Genomic DNA, 25,950 nt, shown 5'->3' on the forward strand with positions numbered 1-25,950 from the left:
ATGACTATCAACAAGACACAAGTACCGATGCTTCTTTGCATTTCTTCTATAAAAAGAACGCGAAAAACAAGACACAAGTACCATACCGGTTAGACTAGCGACCGGGTTGTAAGTATACACATAAGTTACCTATAGGCACATTACGATGGAAAAGCAGCTTGATTCTAGAACCCTGTCGCCGCCGTTTCCCTTAAATTTTGACACTGAAACAGATCACGGGCTCGACATGTTTGCACCTCTACGATACCATGTAATGTCGCAATTCATCTTTTCGGCACCAACTCTCGCTCTTCCTAGCACCATTTTCTACGTTGGCGGTGACCCAAGACTAGAAATCTAGAACATTTTGTTACAAGACAGGGAAGTTATCACGTACCCACAGCAATACTCCTGTAGCGACAGCATGGCAGCATGTTGCAGCATCCACTCAACCCAACAGCATCTCTCAAAGCAATCACCTAACCGCTCACCATACACACACGCGCCTCTGCAGTCTGCACCTTCCCCTGAAAACTTTGAACATAAAAGTGCATCTCCCTCCCTCTCTTCCCCTTCCAAGGAGAGCACACACTGTCTCTCATACATAGGTGTTTCTTGGAGCCTGGAGAAGAGGAAGGGGCAGGGAGCAGAGGAAGAAGCTGTTGGGCCGGCCTGAAATCTGAAGCATTCATTCATTCGGAGTGTTGTCTGATCTTATTGCTGCTTGCCTCCCACTTCCCAGGTTAAATAAGTTTTGGATTTCTGTTAAGTGGTACTCCGGGATAAATATCTGTATTTGGTTTTGGTTCCTTTTTGTGCTCATCTCCTTTATTCTATGATTTTTGACACTGCAAACAATTCATAAAGTTGTTGAATAGCCCGTGCATTCGTCTGGCTAGATTCGGAGAAACAGTTGATTTGCTACATGATTATAGTGCTTATTATCAAGATATAACCATGATATAACTGTATCTACATTTATGATGTGTATACTAATTACTTTACACTGTTATAATCTGAAGCCACCAAAATAGCATTGTATATCCCTCTCATTTTCTCCTGAATGATGATCATTTCTCTATTTTTTTTTTATTAAAAAAATCCACAGATCAACAGTTATTTTTCTTATATTGTTCTTACCACAGTTGGCATTTGAAAGTTACCTGGTCTTGTAGGCTGTTCACATGTGTCTTCTGAGATCACATGCTATGTCAAACAAAATACGCATAAAGCAAAAAAATCACCAAGCGGTTAAGTATCAGCAGAAAGAACTAAATCAGTAATCTCACAGATAATCAAGCTAGTGCGGTTGATATTAACTCTACTCATCGTCTTCTGAATGGCTGTTCTTTTAACTGAAAACTTTATAGGACATGTGATGATTCCCATGACATAATTGAGTCAAGTTGTCTACCCGCGCCTTTATGTCAGCTAAATCCACATGAACATGAGCTTGCTACTTTAAGCTGATTGAATTTGATACGTATTTAACATACAGAAGCATCTTCTCATACCATCATTTAAAAAAAAAAAGAAAAAAGAAAAAGCAGTCATACTAGTATAATAGAGAGTAAATTTCCATAATTTTAGTCGGCGAGAAGGGAAGAAGGAATCCAATGTTTAAAAAAAGGCATGCGAACATGCGTCCGAAAGATAGATGCATGATATTTTTCTATATATATTAATTATTAAAAAGTAAATTTCTAGCATATTTCCTTTTCAATCCCTTCGAGCTCACCAATCATGCAAAGCTACTTCTTAAGCAACATATACTATACTAACTGACCACCAAACACATGAAGTGTGCAGTGGATTGGATATCAATCATATGACTTTGCATGTGTTTAGTTTCTTCGGTCATCTTATGAATCATTTGACAGTGACTGGAACCACCTTTTGTCTGTTGAGCATCTGAGCCCCAGTAGCAGCCCAGTAGGTAGTAGGTACCAGGCTACCAGCTCTCCAAATTATTATAGGACAAAAGCCACCAGTTGAGTCAAGACTAGCCAGTAGCCACTGACTCATTGAGATTTGAGAGTTAGGTCGGCTACAATGCACAGTCATGTTAAATAAAGCAGCATATAAACAATAATCCAAAATTTGCACTTCATGGCCTTGAGCTAGCCGAGAGTTAGTCAATATATAGGTATGTTCATTTGCTAATAGTGGCTTTATGTGCTTAGTTTGTTAATGACCAACGTGGTAATAATTAGCTTTATTTGGTGTATAAGTAGGTGTTAGTTTATTATATGCAGATGTAAGTTACTGACAAGTACCAAGATTAGGTCCTTGTGACAGCTATGTGGCGCGTAATACTATTAAGTATTCTACAATCTAACGGACCTAACATGGATACCATCTTCCTCATATAGTTCTTGTCCATGAATTAGACCAGCTAAGAGTTTGACCACCCCTTGCATTCTAGGAAGAACATCAATGTTCCATTGGTCACAGCAATAAGGACGCTATAGTCAAACGCTAACTACCTACTGAACCAAACTTGGGCCCCTCTGTGCTCAAGTGAGCTTGGGCATCAGTACTAATTTAGTTTTCTATTTTTCATGAGTAAAAAAGGAAAGACGTAGTCACAGGCAACTTAATAAATAGAAACTATTACTTTAACAAAAAAAAGAAAAAAAAACTATATGGTTGTACAACAGCAATGAATTCAAGGCAAATAGACACAGGAAACAAGCTTGACATGCTTTTATTTTTTCTCCAGTGAGTAGCATCCGTACCTTGGACTAACTCTCTTCACGGATAATTTGAATTCAGACAAGCAGATAAACCCCAGCTGGTCAAGATGTCAGCTGGTTTCCAACACGGTGTGATTGGGTCACTTGCACTCTCCGTTGCATCTTCAGTTGCCATTGTCATCTGCAACAAAGCTCTCATCAGCACACTTGGTTTTCCATTTGGTTAGTACAACAGACTTTGGTGATTTCAAGCACCAATGGAACTTTTCTTTTTTGCAAGGGAAGCATCAACAGCACTTGAAGAACAAAACACCATGGATGCACCAAAATTCCATACTTACCATTGAGTGATACTGGATTTTGTTGTTTCTGAACCTATGCAGCTACAACATTAACAAGCTGGCATCTGATTGTGACCTTCTGCACCCTCCATGTGGCACAGCGCTTACATTTCTTTGAGCCCAAGGCAATTGATGGACAGACGGTGATACTCTTTGGGTTACTAAACGGTACCTCGATCGGCCTTCTCAACCTTAGTTTAGGATTCAACTCCATTGGATTCTACCAGGTAAGCTCCATATGGGTGTCATTTTCTATAAAACATGAGCAAATACCTCAAACTTGATATGTTCTGCAGATGACAAAATTGGCGATCATACCTTTCACTGTGCTATTGGAGACAATCTTCCTGAAAAAAAGATTCAGGTTTGGAAATATAAACTGAGAACCCCCCAGGAATGGTCCTCCCTTAACTCAATGAACTTTGAGAATTCCTTTGCCTAGTTTTTTTTTCTTTTCAGTTCTCTTAAGTTCTTGATATACTAGCAGAAACTCAATACTTGACCGACTGCGTCACAGTGCTCAGCATCTCATAATACCGGACATGTTTAGGGTAAAAATAAAGACACAAGATAACTGATGCTGCATGTACAATGCTGAAGTAAACACTGAAATTGACACACCCGAAATCTTCTGAATCCATTGTGTATTTTTGATTCACAGGGACAATTAACTTTCAGATATTTTCACATAAACTCTTGGATCAAATAATTAATTAATATTTGTTTAGTTTCTGGGCCTAAATGGTCCTCATTGTATTTATTGTTATTTCCTATAAGCTAATATCAATTCAACAATTTGCAGTGAGAGTATCAAGCTTTCTCTTCTGGTCTTACTTCTTGGAGTAGGCATCGCTTCAGTTACTGATCTCAAGCTAAATCTGCTTGGGTCCGTCCTTTCTGGCCTTGCCATTGCCACCACTTGTGTTGGCCAAATTGTATCCTGCATTTAATACTTCCATGATTATCATTAAAGTTTCAAAACTGTAATATAAAAGCAAAGGAAACAAATAATTTTTTAGTTCTTCGTAACCTCACTTCTCATTGCAATGTACAGTATCAATAAAGTAGGTTTTCTTAAAGAGAGCATAAAAGGACACAGTAATGACAATCTTATAAGCCATTTAAAGAGCTTTGAGGTTTCTAATTACTACTGTGAGTTCCTTTATGAATCATTTGGCATGAATCTGCATTATCAATCCTACTAAAATAAAAATAGGTAAACTCCTGCTTTATATACCATTGCCACATGCTATCCTTAACCAAAAAAATTTCTGAATGAAGCTAACAAATACAATACAGAAGAAGTTAAAGGTCTCCTCAACGCAGCTTCTGTACCAATCTGCACCTTACCAGGCGGCTATTCTGTTTGCAACTGGCCCTTTTGTGGATCAACTCCTTACTAACCGCAGTGTCTTCGCACACAAATACTCTGCTCTAGTTTTGGTATGTTCTCAATACTTTATCCAAATACAAGAAAATGGTATTATTGTAATTATTTAGGAAACTCAACTGATTTAAGATTGCAGAAGATCAAGATACCCAACCAGCCAATTCTTTAATTTGCGGAATATAAAAAATCATCATTTCTGAGATCTGCAAGATTGCTAGGGGTGATAAGTGAAACTGAAAGTGTTGTATCTACAGTATAAGATGCCGAAATTGCTTAGACCTAAGATTACAAATATAATTTCATGATGCAGCTACCATGTTGGATATCCTGGCTTAAATTTGGTGTAGCCTGGAAATCTATTACATATATTAAAGGGCCAAGAATTGGAGCAATTCTAGGTGTCAAGTACTGTAGCTACTGTTTATATGGGTCTATGTATTGTTCGTATATCTATACGGATACGTGCATGTATCCATATATATATGTGTGCGCGCGCATACATATATATACGTATATGTATATGTATCTGTATATATACATACACATAATTTTTTTTCGAAATTCTAGAAAAATAGCGAAAGGAATAATAGTTATATTGATAAATCGGTTGAAATAATCTAAAATGCATAGAAAAATATCTAAAATTCAAAAAATATGAAACAAATTTAGTTAGTTTCGTATTACTGTCGTCTACATGCTAAAATTATGTGCATGCATGAAAGTACCATTGTTTTCCCCATAATTAAATGAATTTGTTCAATATTGATAAATTCATAAATAAATATTGAGATGTCCAAAAATGGTTAATCCAATTTTTTTAGTATTCTTTTGTCATGCTCTGTGCAACAAAAAAAGGGGCACGGCGTAGGCGCGCCAATCCGCCTAGTACACTTTATATTTGATGCTTTTCATGAAATAAACATACAAACACCAAACCCAGTGTATGAGAGGGGGGCACGATAAACAGCATGTATGTAGATCTTTAACCATGTGAAGTGCTTTACATGAAAATTTATTTCATGTATTGTAAAATAGTTCAGTGATACCTATGGAAGTGAAAAGCAAATCAAATACTACAATGACTTCATCAGTTATTGCTAAAATGTATCAGCATTTTCAAGACAGTATTACTCAACTGTCATGTTCCTGCATGCTGCCACTTGCTGGTTATTGGAAAATACTCTCATGCATGCCTCAAATTTGGATGAACAAGCACATGAAAAATGATCCTCTCTCATGAATCATATGTAGGGTTTCATCGTTCTATCTTGCTTGATTGCGGTGTCTGTGAACTTCAGTACATTTCTTGTGATTGGAACAACATCACCAGTGACATATCAGGTGCTTGGACACCTTAAGACATGTCTGGTTCTATCATTTGGCTACACTCTATTACACGATCCTTTCACTCTACGGAACATATTGGGAATTCTGATAGCCATATTTGGGATGGCACTGTACTCCTACTTCTCAGTGAGAGAGGGCAAGAAGAAGTCAACAAATGATGCTCTGCCAGTTTCACAGGTTTGATTTTGCCCCCAATCCTTAAATAACATAAAATTAGAAATTGTATTTATCATGGAGATATAGTTGTCATGGTACGAGAGAAAAATAAAACTAATATGCATATGACAGTCACACTGATAACTGTTCTGCTTCCTATTCTCAGCAGCAATAATCAAGAGTCCATTTTCATCAAACGAAATACAGTAGTTTCATTAAAAGCAAATACTAGTATTTGAATATTTTATCATGATACCAGTATTTTTAAGTGCTTCTGTAAAAAAACGAAGTAGTAATTAATGTGTTATAGATAGACAAAAAATGTGTGCGCAAATTATCCAATATTGTAAATAAACTGGAGCTTGTAATTTTGATAATCATGTGAGCTACAAGTGCCATACTGTAGTGAATTATTTTAGCTTCTGGATGAGATTCCAAACATGCTCTACAGTCTACACAGCTCCAACATAATTTACATGATGTATGTATGCAATAAAAACTGCCAAAAAATCGTCCTTGAAGTACACTTTAATTTACTCTCTTTTTTCAGTTCACCCTTTTGATGTTTTTGATGTGTTTGTAGATGCCAGATAAGGAGGTTGAACCACTTTTGGCAACGAAAGACAGCAATGACACCAAAAAAGCAAATGGTTTATCTCACGACTGCTAACTGCTAAGGTTTTTCTTGTAGTGTAGATCTAGTATGAGCAACTACCCTTCCAATCTAAAGGACCTGGAAAGCCATTTCTTTCCATTCTAGATTTCCTTTTTATGAAAGGAAGATTTTTATATGTGTAGAGAATGTATATTTTGACATTACAATTATTATTTTATTATACTTTTCACACAGTGGTTCCAACTGAAGCTTTACTGGTGCCAATCTTAAACTATGTTTTAGCATATGTAGTTCTCTACTTTTCTTAGCCAGTCTAACTAAATGAAGCAATAAAATATTGAGGACATTCCACAGACCAATGCTATACTGCTACTGTAAGCATGTAATAAAACCTGCTAGTGACGAACTATTCTACCATCAGCTCAGAATCAGTTCCAATTCCAAGGCGAAAGGTTTGGAGGATAAAAATTAAAACACTATGTTTCTGTAGTGGATTCATTTATGCAAAAGTGGTCTTCATCAAATATGTATCCTCATAGCTAGCTTGCATGAGGTGTGTTACTATGAACTTCCTTCAGCTAGTGATCTGTACTGGCAAGCTGCTACCCTTATAAAGTCAGGGCTTCTCGACAGTAGATTAAAATTTAAAAGATTATATTCTTCCTGTTTCTTGCTCACTGGCTTGAAACCTACTCAGCATGAACATGCGGCAGCTAAAACAGATCTAACCTCCTCTTCACCTATCAAATAGCAAGATCACTTCTTCCTAGCAGGTTCACTATGTACATTGTCCAACGAGAATGTAAGAAGAATATACTTCCTCATGTAAGCAACTTCAAATATGAACACCGGAGAAAGCAGCCATACAATGGAAAATTGGAAACAAGTAGCTTCTGGTCACAACCCTTACCTTTCTTTCCATTAATTCAGGTAAAGCAATTTCATTACCTGTTGTTACTGAGTCAACAAAATACAGCACAAAGGAAAATATGTAGCTTCTCGAGGTTTGGCAGTGCAATTCTAACGAATGTCTAGAGGTTTTCCTGGGCAATTGACAAGAATTTCTTGTGACATGATAGATGAAAAATCCCCAAAGTCAGCAAAAGATCATTGTTTCAGCAGCTAATATTTATTCGCTTGACAAATCATTATCAGTATGGTCAAAACTAGCATATTTACATGCCAGCTCTTGAATATAACCAGCTTTTATCATTTCCGCTCCAACTAACTCCAGCATTGTGTACATTTCCTCAGACTCTGGATGTGATCTGTCCTCTACAATAAAGACTTTTAGCTCATGCCTTCTCATAGCCTTCTTCAATCTTGCAAACTCCACTGCTTCCCAGGTGATTTCTGAACTCCACTGCTTCTCATAGCCTTCTTCGATCTTGCAAACTCATGCCAATTGCCAGAAGCAGCATATATGTTGCACAACAATACATAGGCTGCTGAATGAGAAGGATCAATATTTAAAATACCTTCCGCTTCCCTCTTCCCCATCTCCACATCATTATGTGTTTTGCTAGCAGCTAGTAGTGTCTTCCACATTACAATATCAGGGTCAAATGGCATTTGATCAACAAACTTTGCCGCCTCACTTAGTCTGCCAGCTCATGCCAGCAAATCAATGACACATCAACAATGTTCTCTTGCTGGAATAATGCCATATTCAGGGTCCATAATGCTGTAGTAATAGCAGCCTTCATCAACAAATCCAACACGGCTGCATGTTGTGAGAACCCCAACAAAGGTTACATGATTCGGCTTGATTCCTAGGCTTCTCATCCTGGTAAATAAATCAAGTGCTTCCTTTGCATAACCAAATTGGGCATAGCCAACAATCAAGCTGCTCCAAGAGAGCATCACAGCCATTGCCCATCATTTCAAAGAAATTATTGGCATCATCTAAACTTCCACATTTAGCATAAGTGTCAATCAGACCATTGCTCAGCATTGTATCACCCACCAGTGCTACCTTGAAGACATATGCATGAACCTGTTTCACCATTTCAAAGTAACCCAACTCAGCAGAAGCACTCAGAACATTGTTTAAACTGATCCTATCCAGACTTGACACCAATCTATGCAAGAGGCTGAATAATTTAAATACTTTTTCCAGATGCTGGTTCTGTACACAAGCTAAGAATGATGTTCCAGGTGACAACGTCACAATCATTCGTCTCATGAAAGACATTCATTGCAGAGGGGAAATCCAAACACCTTGCATACATGCTGAGTAAAGAATTGCATACTGAAATGTCCCCATTTAAACCCAATTTGATCAAGTAGGAGTGGATAGCTCTACCATGATGCAAAGCATCACAGCCAACACACGCACATAACAAACCCCTAACGGTAATACCATCAGGCCTCAAGCCAGAATCTCTCATCTCAGAGAACAGTACCATAGCCTCACTAAGGAGTCCCTCAGCAGAGTAAGCATTTATTAAGGAATTCCAAGAAACCGAATCAGGTGCATCGGTCCTGTAAAACACCTTCCTCGCAGAGTCAAGCTTATTGCACCGGGCATACATGTCACTTAACGAGCAACCTGCATACGAATTGCGGTCCAACCTATACTTCACAGATAAACCATGAATCTGCTCCCCAGACTCAAAACTACCAACAACTCCGCATGCCCTAAACATGCTTCCAAAACGGAACTCGTTGGGGTGATGATGCATGCCCTCAGATATCATCTCCCTGAAAATCTGTAGTGCATCCATTTCACTTGCTGTGCAAGCCTGGCAATAATCGACCCCCAAGATATCAAGTCTTTGTTCCTAATCCTCTCAAAGAGCGTGAACCCATACCCAACCAAGCCGCTCTTGGAGTACATCGTGACAAGAGCGTTCTGCACAATCAAGTCACTACCGTTCTCCCGACTTTATAACCTGCGCATGCACCTGTCTCCCGAGGCCCACGTCCCCGAGCTCTGCGCAGGCGCGCACGGAGCTGCCGAGCGCAAGCTGGTCGGGTGCGGTCCCCGACCGCAGCATGGAAGAGAAGACCCAGCGCGTCAGCGCAACGGCTGTTCTGCGCGTGCGCCGCGATAACGGCGGCCCAAGAGACGGGGTTCATGTCGGGCATTCCGTCGAACACGACGCGGGCTTAGTCAGGGGCGGCGCACCGGCCGTACATGGTTATGAGGCGGTTGCTGAGGACGGTAGGCGGGCGTCAGCGTAGGCGAGGAGGTGGCGGTGAACGAGGCGGCCGTGGGGGAGGGAGCGGAGGAGGGAGCAGGCGGCGACGAGCGCGGCGTAGGCGGCGGCGGAGAGAGGGGCGGGAGCGGGGGAGAAGGGGAGCGACTCGAAGGCGCGGAGGGCAGCGGAGAGCCGGCCGGAGTGGTAGAGCTGGAGGATGGTGCCGGTAGGGTCCTGCATCTGCGGCGGCTTCCCGGTGGCGCTCGGAGTTGGAGGCGACGAAGGGCGCCGGGGCGGGAAGGGGAACAGCCATACAGATACCGCGAGCGATTGGACTTTTGGTTTCTACGTAGTTGGGACTGGGGAGACGACGCCAGACGCACTGACGTAGCAATCGCGTAATAGCATGGCCCGGCCCAAAGAAAATAGGCCTCAACGGTGTTGGTTCCGGGCCAGACCTACTGCAAATTTGAAAGGAAAAGGTCCAATTTCTCCTTAAACTAGCTAAATACATATATGTTGCAACAAAAATATAAATATTAAATACGATAATATTTACAAGCTCAATGTATAGAGATGTGAATACGTTACAGGAACGTCGTCGAATGAATATGTCGGGAGCGATAAGGTAGTTTGATTTTGGATAGAATCCAAAAAAAGAGGAGGGGACTCCCCCACTAATTTCCTTCCTAATTTTTTATTTATTTTTATTATTAAAACATGTCTCATATCTGTAGGGGAGGTTAAAGGATAAGGATGGATATTAAAAGTAGGCAAATTATTTAAATTTTATGAATTTTTATTATATGAGAGTAGAGCAAGGAAGAGGTTATACAGAAAAACAACTCATGTTTTATAAGTAAAGACTTGTCAGGGTGTTTAATTTTTTTCTTGAATTTGAAAACCAGGAATTATACACCACCTCTTTCGATAGCATTCACTTTACGCCCCTAGCACAATTCAAAGCAGTTTCTACAGTGGTTTTAGGTGATGTGGCGATGAGCCTCACATGTCAGAACCGACCTCACTTGTTTTGGAATTCAGACCCACATGTCAGACTTAACGCTTTTTCTTCCCCCTCTTAAATTGTTCCTCTACGTTGTCGGCAGCATTTCCTCTCCTCCCCTGTTGTTGCTATCAACCTTGCTCTCCTCGGATTCATGATGCACGATGCCCTTGTCTTCCTCAATAGGCGTGGCAGATGCGGAGACGCTGCCGAAGGACGGCGGGGCTGACACCCCAGAAGAAGTCCCGCCACCGATCCAGCCTGTCGATCATCGCCGCCCCTAGCCTCCTGCATCCATGGTCTGAACTGGATCTATGCACCCGTGCTCGCATCGCCATAGTCGAGCCCGAGCAGGTGATCCCTGTCAGAGCTGCTCCTAAGCAGCTGCGATGCTAGCAAGGTCCCCACGGGCAGACCCAGCACCGATATTGCGCGTCCAGCAGCGCTTGTGTGCCTTGCAGAAGAGCAGAGGGAGGAGAGAAATTGAAGAAAGATGTGCTAATGCAGTAGGCGATAGAAAGCATCAATCCCCTCAATGCGGTGACCCCATTGGCACATGACAGGTGGTGGAAGCCAGCAATGGTGTGGCTATAGCCATGGTGGCCGACGATTTGGAGCTCGGATCCAGTGAAAGACAGCTTTGATTCATGGAATTGCAGGGGGGTAACGTGTAGGTCGATCTGGGTTAAGTGGCATAAAAACGGGTCTCATGGCACAAAACTATAAAAACACAAGTTAGAACAATCATATGCACATAAAAAATATCCACGAAACAATTAATACCCTAAGATCTATTAACATCTAATAAATTCAACAACCAAGATTCATTTGATATTTCATTCAATCTAATGATCGAGAATAAGTTGTCATCAACCGTTGGGAATCCAATGTCCATCATAACATGCGTCCATAGAACTATATGAATCCTTAGATCTAAATCTAATGATCAAGATTGCATTTTCCCCTCCACCATTTCCTTACTCAGTTGAGAAATTATTTATTTTCATTTATTTGCCCCTAAAATTTGCTCCCATTAATCGCGGTTATAATTTCCTTCTAAAAAAGACCATGCAATCAATTAGAGTTCAAATTTGTCCCCTAATCTCCCTAGACATCATTACTTTTCTTATTAATTAATTTGAAATCACACGCTATCATCTCCCCACCTAATAGTCTATCAATTTAGAAATCATAGCCACCAGAATTTCTTCCCACACGCACTGTTAATTTGAAAACTTTAGCATAAAGACATGCACCATACCCTCTCCGTATCAATACAGACACATTTTTACCCCCTCTACGCCTACCTCCTCCCCTCCCCTGATCCAAAACAACGACGAGCAACCTCCTCTGCATCGTCGTGTGTGCTCCGTCGTCCTGCAGGGCCTAGAGCACCATTCCTCATAGACACGCAAATCCATTGCCGCCTCGCTCAGCCTCTCCCTCTCGAAGCGGTGTTCCAATGCACCGTGTTGTCCTCCTATTCCTGCCATCGTCAACCGATAGCTAGCGAACAACGCAGCTCAAGGTGCATGTGTTCATCGACGCTGGCAGCAAAATCGCACTCGTCTGTGATCACTTTGCCCCTCACTTCCTCCCTTCATCTGAACAGGTTGATGCAGTGAAGTTCCACATCAACTCACCTCGATGGCCCGATATTTCATCCTTATCTCTATCTAAATAGGTATATGTGTGTTTTTTAAACTAGAATGTGTTCAATAGAAAGCTTGAATGGCTAAAGTATGTGTATTTCTAATTCATCACTCTTTGGTTCATGGATACTTGATGTGCAGATGTATCAACCATCAATGATTGTTTCGGTGCATCATCCACTAGGAATTAACTCTTTTAATCTATGGTCTCATATGATGGATGACATGTAAATAGCATATAAGTGATTATTTTATCATTTCTATGTTGTCCATAGGGCTAGTGAAGAAATCATATGAACTTATTATAGTTCAATATATGGAAATAAGGAGATTATTTGTCAAGTTAACCCAGATGTCTTGAAATCTAAAATTTGAATGAGATTTATTCTTACTATAATATTATGTTTGATATTACGAGCCCTATTTCTTTTTATGTGCACTTTTTTCATGCATTCAGAGCACCTAATTGGCAGGAGTCAATCATAACTTGACTAAAAATCCATAACGACTGAGCAACCTCCTTCAAAAAGATCGAGGCTGGACTAGAGCTCGGGCCTCTCATCAGAGCTCCTTGAGTCCATCGAAAAGCGTCTCGTACACGGCCACGACATGAGCTTGAAAGGACAATAACGTCACCTAGAGGGGGGTGAATAGGCATTTTTTTCAAAAAAATCGTCCACTTTTACCATTGGCCTAAACTTGCAGTAGAATATAAACTAACGGATTTTTCACAAGTGAAAAACCTAAATATGCTAGGAACAACTAGTGCATAATCACCCAAAATAAGTGTGAAAATTACAATCCTAGGGTGACAAAAAATTATTCAATTCTAGCCAACGATATGCAAGAAAACTCTAATTGAAGAAGGCTGAAAATACTATTCACTAAAGTACCCGAGTTAATCCGAATACTTCGAATTGTACAGTTCCGGAATCTTCGGGGTCTGTATAGAAACGAGCTCGAAATTGAAATTAAACAAGGCCTAAAGAGTTCTAGCTCAAACCAAATGAAATATGTTCCAACTTATGATTCCAAGTAGATCCACAGAAAATCTACAATCAAAAACACACAAATGAGTAGATCGAGCAATATGCACAAATATTGAGCAAAAACTCAAATGTAAACAAACTGAAGTGGAGACACAAAGATTTGTTTCTCGAAGTTCGGATTCACCACCATGAATCTTACGTCTCTGTTGAGAAAGCTCCAATGAGCTGGATCTCTTTCAACCACTTTCCTCGATCCACTAGCTTTATCTCTTCCCTTGTGGAGGCAAGATGGACCTTCACAAACTTTCCCGTGGCTCACCACACGCACGGGAGCTCACCGGGCAACACCTAGCCAGCTAAGAGGCTTCGCCTCCAAGAGTAACAAATGCTTCACGAACTTCTTACCGATGAACTCAAGTGTTCAAGTTTGGATTTAGCTCATTTGCACTCAATCTTCCAATTTTTCAACCCAACTCATTTTTCTTCTCAAATCTCTCACTAAAATAGAGTGGGAAGGAGTTCTTTTAGCTCTAAAATATTTTTGTTCCGTGCCCTTGCAGCAACCCCAAAGGATATGGTGAGGGGGTATAAACACTTAACCCCTAAAAACTTACCGTTACAACACTTTTTTTAACTAATCCGGAGCCTCCGGGTAAGCTAAAAAGCCCAAACCGAGACCCTCATCTCAGAACCTCACCCGGAGTATCCGGGTCAACCAAAAAGGCTCTAACAGACCACTCGGCTCGGAACCTCACCCAGAGTATCTGGGTCAACCCGGAGTATCCGGGTAAACCAAAAAGGCTCTAACAGACCACTCGGCTCGGAACCTCACCTGGAGACTGAAAAGACAATGATGTCGCCTAGAGGGGGGTGAATAGACGTTTTTATCAAAAATTCGTCCCCTTTTACCGTTGGCCTAAACTTGCAGCGGAATATAAATTAACAGATTTTTCACAAGTGAAAAACCTAAATATGCTAGGCTCAACTAGTGCACAATCACCCTAAATAAGTGTAGAAATTATAATTCTAAGGTGACTAAAATTATTCAATTCTAGCAAGAGATATGCAATAAAAGCTTAAATTGAAAAAGGCTGAAAATACTGTTCATGTGCCTGAAATTACTGTTCATCTAGAGTATCCGATACTCCGGTGTGTACAGATCCGGAAACTCCGGTAAAGTCCGGATTCTCCAGATTCTGTACAGAACTGAGCCTGAAACTAAATAAAAATGATGGGTAGAGAGTTCTAGCTCAAATCAAGTGATGTCGTGTGTTCCCGGAGATGATTCTAAGTAGATCCACGGAGAACCTACACTCAAATACACACAAACTTTCCCGCGGCTCACCACAAGCACGGGAGCTCACCGGCGACACCTAGCCGGCTAGGAGGATTCACCTCCATGAGTAACAAACGCTTCGAGAACTTCTTGCCGAGAACTCAAGTGCTCAAGATTGGATTTTAGCTCACTTGCACTCAATCTTCCAATCTCTCAACCCAACTCACTTTTTTTCTCAAATCACACACTAGAATGGAGTGGGAGATGTTCTTTTGGCTCTAGAGGATGTTCTTTTCGTGCCCTTGCAGCAGCCCCAAAGGATGGGGTGAGTGGGATATAAATAGCCCACTTCAAAAAACTAGCCGTTAGGCTGTTTTCTGGACTTTACCAGAATATCCGGCCTACACCGGAGTCTCCGGCCACTCCAGGTACCGGAAAATCCGGTCTTCACCGGAGTCTCCGAGTACAGCACAGCTGACCTCCGAAAAACGGCGATAACTTTTGATTTCGGAGTCCGATTTCGACAATTTTGGACTCTATGGAAAGCTTATTCAGAGGGCTACACATCTCAACTGAATTCATGACCTAAAACACATAGGATAAAATTAGAAACACTCTAAAACCCATTTTAGATACTTCCACACTTTCCGCTTCGGACTCTTAACAAGAAACTCTCACTTTGGGTTTGGTTGGAAATTCTTGAGCACTGAGACACGACAATTAGCTCACGTTGCATCTCTCTTAATAGTGCGGCATACCTAGACTCAATTTCAAAGATAAAGCACATTTGAACCAATTTGAGCCTTTTGAATACTTCCAAGTACCGCTTATTTCTTTCAAACCTTGAGGGTTGCCAACTTCCATATATTCTTCACTTGATTCTTCATATGATTGATGTGAATCATCCATAGCTTCCCATGGCCTCGCACGGTCCATCGGCGTAAAGCCTTTACTCGCTCTTCACCACCGCCTTGGTCCTTCGGCGCCAAGCTATTTGCTTGCCCTTCACTACGGATGGTCCATCGCAGCCGAGTCTTGCTTGCCCTTCACCGTCTTGCCATAGAAAACCACTTTGAATTCAACATCTTCAAAGAATTCATTTTATCAAATATTGAGTCTACTCTTGTTCTTCACTCTTGGCATATATGATTTCAATTCAACTTATGTCTTCTTATGGATCCTAACCCCAACTCACTCTCAAACACAAAGCACATGGGTTAGTCCATAAAACCTAAGTGACAATATTTATACCTTAAGTTACTTGATCTCCACAAGTAATTTATTAGCCTTCATGCATATTGTCAATTTTCATATAGAACTTAACCCCACTCATTCTTAAACACATAGCACACGGGTTAGTCCATAAAACTCTATTAACAGTATCATACCTTTAGTTACTTGATCTCCACAAGTAACTTAGCCTTCAACTTATTGCTAATCTTATTGAGCTTCTTCTTCTTCTTATGAGCATCACTAAAATTTCAATGACTTTTGATGCAATTCTTTGAACTCATGGTATTTCTCAAAGAATCCACGCTTCATCATTTATGCATCTCCTATGGAATAACCTAATGGCAATTCTCAATATGATTGTTAGTCCATAGGCATTGTCATCACTTACCCGAGCATCACCTAGAGCTCATTCTTCTTGATACATTTTTATTCTCCCCATTCACTTAGAGCTCATGCATATCTCTCATTCATGCATCACCTATGGAGCAACCTACTAACAAACTCAACATCATTGTTAGTCCATAGGTATTGTCATTAATTACCAAAATCACACATAGGGGCTAGATGCACTTTCAGAGACGCACAACCCAAAGAATTTGGGTCAACCTGGAGTATCCGGGTTCAGCACAGCTGGCCCTCTAAAAATAACGATAACTTTTGATCCCGAAGTCCGATTTCGACGATTTTGGACTCTATGAAAATCTTATTCAAATGGCCATACATCCCAACTGAATTAATGACCTCAAACACATTGGATCAAAATAGAAATACTCCGAAATCCAATTCGGACACTTCTACACTTTTCGCACTAGGATTTCTAAAAAGAACTCTCACTTGGATTTGGTTAGAAACTCTTGAGCACTGGAACACGATAATTAGCTCTACATTGCATTCCTCTTAATAGCGCGGCATACTTATACTCAAATTCAAAGATAAAACTCTTCAAATGATTGGTGTGAATCATTCATAGCTTCCCATGGCATCACACGGTCCATTGGCACAAAGTCTTCACTCGTTCTTCACCTCCGTTTTGGTCCTTCAGCGTTAAGCCATTTGCTTACCCTTCGCCACCGGATAGTCCATCGCAGCCGAGTCTTGTTTGCGCTTCACCGTCTTGCCATAGAAAATCACTTTGTATTCAACATCTTCAAGAAATTAACTTTATCAAATATGGAGTTCACTCTTGTTCTTTACTCTTGGCATATATGATTTCAATTCAACTTATGCCTTCTTATGGATCATAACCACATCTCACTCTCAAGCATAAAACACATGGGTTAGTCTATAAAACCTAATTGACAACTTTTGTACTTTAAGTTACTTGATCTCCACACGTAACTTATTAGCCTTCATGCATATTATCAATCTTCATATAGAACTTAACCACACTCATTCTCAAACACATAGCACACGGGTTAGTCCATAAAACTCGATTGGCAATGTCATATCTTTATTTACTTGATTTCCACAAGTAACTTAATCTTTAAGTTTATTGTCAATCTTATTGAGCTTTTCCTTCTCTTTATGAACATCACTAGGAGCTCAATGCAACGATGCATTTCTTTTGTTCTCATGACATTTATCAGAAAATTCATGATTCATCACTTATGCATCTCCTATGAAATAAGTTAGAGCTCATTCATCTTGATGCATTTTTAATCTCCCTATTTACCTAGAGCTTATGCATATCTCTCAATGCATTACCTATGGAACAACCTACTAATAAACTCAACATCATTGTTAGTCCATAAGTATTATTATTAATTACTAAAATCATACATAAGAGCTAGATGCACTTTCAGACCTCCTTCCAATCTGTCTACGCCACGTGGCATGACATCGTGTTGTTTGCAATCTTCGTGCCACTCCTGCTGCACCCGTTCAACCCTAACTCGGACAATGTCACCTTTTACAACGTCTCGAAGAAGAGGTATTCCCCTTTTTGCTCCCGGACATGCACATTGAGCTGCACATGGTCAACGCCATAATGTAATAGGTGTCCGTATAAATTTAGGAACCGTAGTTGTACAATTGCGTGTACGTGTCGTATGTGCATGGTTGCTAGTAAGTAAAATCGCGCTTACAGAATCTTGGGTCGGATTTGAACCAGACCATAGGCATGAGATAGAGGGATCTTGCAAGAAGGAGCGCCAACAATGTATTTTTTCAAAAAAAAAAAAAAAACTCACCGAGTTAAAAAGAAAAAAAACATCAACAGTTCTAGTTGTCTGTCATACTAGCATGTTGTCAATGGTGTGCTCTGTGTGGCTGTGTCCATATGAGTCTTTCAAGATGGAGCACGGATGTGCACAGCAGTACAGCACGGATGCATGGTGCGCCGCCGAACAGGAGAGCCAGCACTGGTCGGTCGAGAACATTTCCTTTGCACCGCTCCGTGCCGCATCAGTCGTCTGCACCAAACTCAAACCCGGTGCTGGCCCGTGCCGATATGCATGCGCACGGCATTGCCATTGCAACCTCCCATCCTAACGAACTCCCCCGTTGACAAACAGAAGCTTGCGCGCTCCCGGGGCTCACCGTGCACGGCAGCCACGCGATCCATGCGATGCGCCGGGCGGCATGTGGGCGTGGCTGGCGAGCCGGCGCCGGAAGCTCCTCGTGGCGCGACGTGCCGGTCACGTGGGACAGGCGTATATACGTGTTTCTTCTATGCTCCCGGCCACCGCTACGCGTCCGGAATCTCTGTTCCGAGGCCGACACGATCGATCACAAGCCATCCCCCTTTCTCAGTTCCAAAGTCAAACAGAGATCGATGTTCCTGGCACACAAAAAACAAGGAGAAGAAGAGATGTTGGTGCTTGTCGATTTGTACGCTTTCTGTAGTCCATTTGCACCCGTCCAGTATAAAAAACGGGATCATACGCATCGCTCCATTATTTTTCTCCTTGGATTGCTCTGACTTCTTCCTGGATCCAGGCTCTCGGTGTTCGCGACTCGCAAGTCAAACCCGGTGTTCGGAGCGATGGGCATGAAGAGGTCAATGTGCTTTAATTAGTTCTTTGCGTGCGTGCCCGTGATCCCGAGATGTCGATGGGATCTCCGTGGTTTGTGCGCGCATGCATGGATCATGGATGGATGGATGACCACGGTTTCTCTCTCGGTTTTGCTACAACAGTTGACTAATATTTATACTGACAAAATCCGCGATGTACACACAGACACAAATAGCATTCAACAAGCACTGAATTTCCAGGCCCAGCTCATTCCTCCGTTTCATCCTTTGTTTCGTCGGATTCAGGTGGTCATGCTTATGCGTTCTACTTACAGCTCAACTCTTGTTAACACCTCAAACTGGAATGAATGACAACTGCTTGTGTGCTATTAATCAACAGTAAAAGTAGTGCATGCCCAGTGTTGCCGAAGAAAAGTCGAATGGATTCGAGAGAATATGACGATGGAGAACGTGCGTGTTGACTAATAATTCTGGGATTAATAAAACTAATGCCAAATGACTTATTGGAGTAGCCAAATGGCTGTCTCCAAAGTCCAATATGAGTAGAGTATGGGTGTAGGCGTGTAGCCCAAATTTGGCTATCCTGGGACGATCCTACTTACCTAGTCTACGTGAACAGTTCATACTACGAAATTTTATGCATGCTTTCCACTTCTCAGAATCTCAGCGATCTGTCTTGAGAGAGAGAGAGCATGTAGGTACAAGCTGCGCGTAGGGACAGAAACAGTCGTCCCAGCTGGAGTGAGGGGCTGACAGTGTAGGTGCAAAACGCACGTAGGGACAATCCTATCCGTCCTAGCGTCGGAGACAAAATTGAACTGTAGGTGCGGCCTCGGCATGTCGCCGGTGAACACAACAAAGCCTGCAAACAGATCTAGCAGCACATACCGCCAAGGGCCAGTCCGAAAGCTGCTGCCATCCACGGTCTGGACACTGCACTGTTGGCCATTTCTTATCACGCATAGTGGCCACGATCTGACGTGCCGGACAGCGAGATTCCAACCGCCAAACCAGAGGGATATATCCATCGTGCATTAAGTAGAGCAAAATCAGTGCTAACTGCCTGATTAGCTGAGACGTAAGAGAAACAGCGATCATGGTTTGCTCAGGTCGCGTTCCGCGTTCAGGTGGAACGGCTCCAAAGCTTGATTTGTTCATTTCCTCGTTGCCACATGGTACTAGTTGAAATAATGAGGGGTCACCGATCACATTAATATTAGGTAATTGAGATATGAAGACGTATCAGATCTTCTATAAATGCATATATTAGAGCTTGAGACACAATCACGCCTTTGTCTTTAGTTGAAGACTAACAATGGCTTTAAGTCATGGCATACCTTTTCCGTTGTCCAGAGGATGAGATAACATTGCAAACTTGGATCGCATATCACGCGAACGGGGAAATTAATTCACCGCCAGTAACAGACACAAGAGCTAAGTGTAGGAGGCTCTCCTTCTCTATCTCCTCTCTTTATCTTCTGCTTACTTCTCCATTTTCTTAAATGGCGTTCCAGACCCCTGTGAATCCGCCTCTGTTCACAGCAGGGAGCTACCCTCTGTGTACGTACGCCGAACTCAGTAACTCTGCTCACAGTCAGTCACAGGACAATGCAGAGGTGAGGGGACCCCGCGACAGCAGCAGGGCTCCCAACTGCAACTGCATAGCGCGTATCGATCCGCAGTCGAAGCCGTGGCGCGCGGCACGCATCGGCGGCGACAAGACCCCCTTTCCCACCCACGCGCGCGACAGGGCAGCAGCACCTCACGCCTGTCTCTGGTCCGGGCCACGCGTCGGCCCCCATCTCATCGAGCTCGAGCCCACGCCGGCGACGTAGACTTGTCCCTGCGGGTGACGTGTCACCCCGTCCCGTAGTTGTCCACCCCTTCCAACTCACCCAGCCCCGGGGCGCAGGCTGGCGGGAACGGCGCCGGGGCCCGTGCAGTGGGGTCCCTGCCTCGTCTGGGTTCCTGGGACGGGAACACACGCGGCTTGCTCCGTTCCGCTCCGCGATCCACCGCCCCGAGATCTGGACGCGGCACACGGGCGCTAGGCGCTCCGGGACGCGTGGCCGCGTGAGCGTAAGCAGTCGAACGCCACACCGAATCGGGCGGTGCCGGTTCGTGTTCGGAGTGAGTTTTGACTCGGCTGGAGAGTGGAGAGGGATCCGCGGAGGGCTGCGGAGCGGCCGGGTGGGACGCCGCACGCGATTCGCGATCGCACCGCGCTAGTTTGGAATGGGCAGCCAACGCGCGCCCGCGGGTGACGATTGCTGAAGCCGCCGTGCGGCTGGGTGCCGTGCGGAGGGTAGCCGGAAAGATTTCCGGCAGGAATATACTCCTGGACTGAGCTAGTGCAGTCGTGAGTTATCAAACTAGCTCGGTCACCATTTTTAGGGGAGAAACACGAGGTTACTGTATGCTTGTGCTGGTCGAAAAAAGAAATAAACATGGAGGGAGCTATGTGTTTGTTTGTGTGAACAAAAATTTAGGTGGAAATGGAGTGTCACACGTTACAAATCTCAGTGTGGAAGCAAAGACGAAGTACGCCTGTCTCTTTGAATAGGATTTTGAAGGTGGGATTTCAAGTTTGAAGTATCTCGGCCGACCAACAACCCCTCACACGACCGATGAACGTATCACTAGCCTTGTGATGGAGAGGTTATTTCATCTATCTATCATCTTGATATTTGAATATTAAAAGAAGCATCCACGTTCAATTTCAATATCACAAAATTACCACGTTAATCGATAAAAAAAGAGGAAATACATGCCATTGATTGTTATAGACCATAATCATAACCGTCGGATCTAATATACAAAATGTCCCTATGCCTATTTATAAATTACTCCACCACTATTATTATGAAAAAATTAATCCAATATACATCTATACATGCTACTCTATTACCACTGTTGTCATTATTAAAAAATATTAATAATTAGCCATAAAAAGAAGCCTCCACATTTAACCTCAAGGGTTTAGAAAATCCTACGATGTTCACCGTTGAAAAAAAATCTACATGTTATTTAGTGGGCCAAAATTATAACGGTTCAAATTTCATTTGAAGTTACGATCACACATGTAGAATCCATATAGACTGCATCCTATTCAACGGCTGAAAACTAAAATAAATTTCCAATATTAGTTAATGTGTGTCTACTGCAGTCCTATTTGACGACAAAGAAAAAAGAGATAAATTCCCTATTAGTCAATAGGTATCTAGATTTGAAGGCAAGGATTGTTAACACGTACACTACAAGCTAGCTAGGAGTCCCTCACGTAGAAGGCAAAGGGAGCGGAACATAGTCCTGATCTTCATCCTTCGGCAAATCGTCTTCGTCGCCTCCCCGAGCAACTTTAATCGGCGTGTCCATCATGGAGGCACCGTCGCGGAAAAAAGTCGATATTGGATGCGGCGGCTCAAGTCCAAGAGGGCGGCAGCACATGAGGTGTCGATCCTGGTGCCGGTAGCTCAAATCCGAGCCACTGCAACACGGTTCTCCGGTTGCGGCGACGACTGGGGAGAGGAGCTGCGGTGGTGGGCAGAGATAAACACGCAACTTTGCCTCCCCTCGCCCAGCCCAATCCGAGAGAGGAGCCTAATCCGGCGTAGAGGAGATCGATTTGGGCTTGGAGGAGTTCGATCCGGTGTGGTCCGAGGCGAGGAGGTCGATTTGCATGGGATGGATCTCGCGCGACAGTAATCTGACGAATTATGTACGGATCTATTATATTATTATTTAAGAGAAAAATGAGACACGTTTGCTTTTAAGCTATAAAATTATCACATTAATAAAAAAATTCTAGATCACTCATGTTTATGATAATCTAATAGTCTAGATTAAACCAAATAGTCTATATCAAATACGATTAATAAATAGTTAAATTTAAAAACCAAAGAGTTCATATAAAATACAATTAATAAATATATAAATTCGAAATTAAAAATTATGAAAAATTAATAGTTAGATTTTCACATAGTTTGAAAAACAGAATATCTAAATAAAGAGTTCAAATAAAATAAAATAATTAATAATTAAAATTGAGGTTGGAATAGAAAAAATAAGAATCTATATCAAAGTCTTATAAAAATCAAATACCTAAATAAAAGAGTCTATGTAAAATACAATCAATCAATAGCTAAAAATCATAATAAAAATAAAAATAATTCAAAATCTTACTAATACAATGGATTAAGAAATACTATATAACTCAAGATCATCACATCAAGCAAGCAACAAGTAAGTCACAACACGCAGGTAAGACAAACATATTCTGATTTTAGTTGAACTACCTAAACTACACAACGTATACGAATTGAATCAATAGATGTATATAATTCGGGTGCAAGTTTGGAACATAACTAATTTTCTTTTTCACCAACATAATTTTTATTTTCTTCTAATTTTATGCATTTTGTAACTAAATGACACTAATCTCATAAAAATTAAAGAGATTAATTTTTAATCAAATATTATTATGACAAAATGAGATTAATTTTTAATAAAATATTATTATGACAAAATTCTAATTTTAGTTGAACTATCTACACTACACAACATATACGAATCGAATCAATAGATATATATAACTCAGGTGCAAGTTTGGAACATAACTAATTTTCTTTTTCACCAACATAGTTTTTATTTTCTTCTAATTTTATATATTTTATAACTAAATGACACTAACCTCATAAAAATTAAAGAAATTAATTTTTAATTAAATATTATTATAATAAAATATTAACGAGGCTAACTACATTATTTATATAGATCAACTTACTAGTGCAGATGATTTGCACGTGGGAAAGGTCGTGAAAAAAGGAACTCGAAGGGATTTTGATTATCGGATCTAGAGGTTAATGGGTGCAAACGTCATGTTTGTCGGTGCGCGAATTTATGCGGCCAAGCACGTGCAGCGAATAACAGGCTGCTACATCATGTACGTCTTTGGCCTTTGTGTGCCAATCGACCTGCCCGCCGGCCACCCTCGCCCCCGCCACCCACGCTGCAGCGTCCCTAGTATTTGGGGAGGAGACGCCGGCGTGGCACATGGGAGCGGTGTCCGGTATGCAATAGCAGCTAGGAGAGCGATGAAGTTTTTTTTTTTCCGAGCCTCTCATGTAGGTCTAACTCTAGTATTTAAACATACGTGTAAACATATACCTACTTCTCATATACGTATATTATACATAAATATCTAAACCTATAGACTAAAAAAAATAGTAACGTCATAGGGAGATCAACAGAATCATTTAAGACTCCATAAATAACGAGCGCGTTATAATCCTACTATGTATCCACGCTTAAAAGACATGCAACCGAATTAATCATGAGAATAAATCTCGGTGAGACCCGAGTTCAATAGCAGCTCTCACACTGGAGCTGCTAGCCACCATCGACAAGAAAGCAGCAGGGAGAGGGTGGTGAGCTGGTGGCACTACAGGGAGGGGCAGAAGTGGCGATTAGAAAGAGGAAGAACAACGGTTTTGTGGAAGGGTGCTGCAGTAGTTACTATATAAAAAATAGATAAAAGAGGTACTATATAAATAATGGGTCAATAAAAGTTATAAGTGACAGACCTATTAAGATTCATCATTTATGTAGTTTTAGATTAGAATTAAAGTATAACCCATCGCTTATGACATGTTATTAATAATATATTATAAAATTACATGTCACTGATAACATTAATAACAGATGAAGTTGTGATCCATCACTAATAATTAACTCATCAGTGACAGATCATTCTAAGCTAGTTATCAGTGACGGATCTCGCTGAGTCAGTCATAAGTGACAGATGATGTTACAACCCGTCACTGATGACTCATCTCTGTTATTAGAGCTGGTCATATACTATCTTTTCTTACTTAATTTGTCCAACTAAAAACTAAACATATTTTGTAGATCTTAAAAGATATTATGCAGAAACGTTACAACCATGCTATAGCTAAATATTTACGCATAAAAGTATAAATATAAACACTAAACTTATAACCATCACTACTACATAATCCATTTAATGCCTATGTACAGACGGATCTATAGAGTCGTTTGTACAAAGTGTACCACAAACGGTTCCAAATTAGAACCATTTGAAAAAATGGTAACAAGCAGTTGCAATAAAACGGAACGTTACAGTACATATGGTTACAAACTACAACCATCTGTATTGTTCCTTTTTTTTAACAGACGGTTCCAAATTAGAACCGTCTTAACTTAGAACCATCTGTACTAATAGTATAGACGGTTTCAAATTATAACCGTCTCTACTAATAGTATCCCACTTATTTTGAGCGTATATCTTATATAGATTATTTTCATACAATGGTCAGCAATGAATAATAGGTGAGGCGACGAGGAAGGTTCACGCGAGGTTAGAGGTTGCGCGACTCCTAGAAAACGCACTCGTGGTATTTTGCGTGAAAAATCATGTGACTTATGACCATACCTACATAATAATATAGGAGGCCGGTGTGGGTAGAAAAAATATTTTAAAAATTTTTTTAGCTCCAAAAAACTTAGTACGGATGGTCCCAAAATTTAGTACGGACGGTCCCAATAATGAGCTATTTGTATAAACCATTTATACATACGGTTTTAAATTAGAGTCGTCTGTACAAATCATTGTATAGACGGTTTCAATAACGAGCCGTCAAATCCTAAAAGAGTTGGGAAAAAATGGATGCAACTTTTTTATGTAAATGTTCAAATAGTAAAACATCAAATCAGAGTCTGTATGAAAAAATTATGCTCGTTTTACCGAAAGCATTTTGTATCACTTTTGGCAAAAACAATCATTAGTGATGGGTCACAGTTATGACCCGTCACTAATGACCTTTAACAGAAAATATTAAAATAATAAAATATCTGGTTTCATCACAATGCACACGAGAGCGTAGTGCTAAGGGAACTACGCGTGCGAGAGAAAATCGCGGATTCGATACCCACGGAACATATAGTATAAAAACAGTGTGAAAAATAGCAAGTGACCTATAGCGAGTGGTGATAGCCCCTGCGTTGAGATGACTCGAGTGAAAATATATATATATATTTTTACTTTTTTCATATTAAAAAATGTTAATCAATCATTAGTGATGGATTATATTAAAACCTATCCTAAGCTTATTGCCGGTCACTCTTATGTCCCGT

General features: G+C 41.1%; 1 protein-coding gene and 1 pseudogene across 2 annotated transcripts; one reads left to right on the top strand and one right to left on the bottom strand.

Moving 5' to 3' along the window:
* The first annotated feature begins 340 nt into the window (after nucleotides 1-340).
* Nucleotides 341-6,754, top strand: LOC133924595 (UDP-xylose transporter 1-like). 2 transcript variants are annotated; one of them, XM_062370204.1, is made up of 8 exons: nucleotides 341-721; nucleotides 2,702-2,897; nucleotides 3,059-3,243; nucleotides 3,313-3,380; nucleotides 3,819-3,951; nucleotides 4,298-4,459; nucleotides 5,658-5,930; nucleotides 6,493-6,754. In XM_062370204.1, exons 2-8 carry the CDS (start codon nucleotides 2,783-2,785, stop codon nucleotides 6,577-6,579), a joined length of 1,023 nt encoding a protein of 340 aa, XP_062226188.1. In that variant the 5' UTR covers nucleotides 341-721; nucleotides 2,702-2,782; the 3' UTR covers nucleotides 6,580-6,754. The 2 variants fall into 2 exon arrangements, with proteins under 2 accessions (XP_062226188.1, XP_062226187.1); XM_062370203.1 differs by having other exon boundaries at nucleotides 347-721; nucleotides 2,755-2,897.
* An 867-nt stretch (nucleotides 6,755-7,621) lies between these two features.
* Nucleotides 7,622-10,042, bottom strand: LOC133924594 (pentatricopeptide repeat-containing protein At3g53360, mitochondrial-like; annotated as a pseudogene).
* Nucleotides 10,043-25,950: the final 15,908 nt, after the last annotated feature.

The sequence above is a fragment of the Phragmites australis genome, chromosome 7, assembly GCF_958298935.1.
Source record: "Phragmites australis chromosome 7, lpPhrAust1.1, whole genome shotgun sequence".
Taxonomy (NCBI): Eukaryota; Viridiplantae; Streptophyta; class Magnoliopsida; order Poales; family Poaceae; genus Phragmites; species Phragmites australis.

Bases quoted from the DNA above. Each gene is read 5' to 3' on its own strand.
- LOC133924595 (XM_062370204.1), top strand. From the start codon at position 2,783: ATGTCAGCTGGTTTCCAACACGGTGTGATTGGGTCACTTGCACTCTCC. The intron at 3,244-3,312 runs GTAAGCTCCATA...TATGTTCTGCAG, and splicing joins ACTCCATTGGATTCTACCAG to ATGACAAAATTGGCGATCAT. The intron at 5,931-6,492 runs GTTTGATTTTGC...ATGTGTTTGTAG, and splicing joins ATGCTCTGCCAGTTTCACAG to ATGCCAGATAAGGAGGTTGA.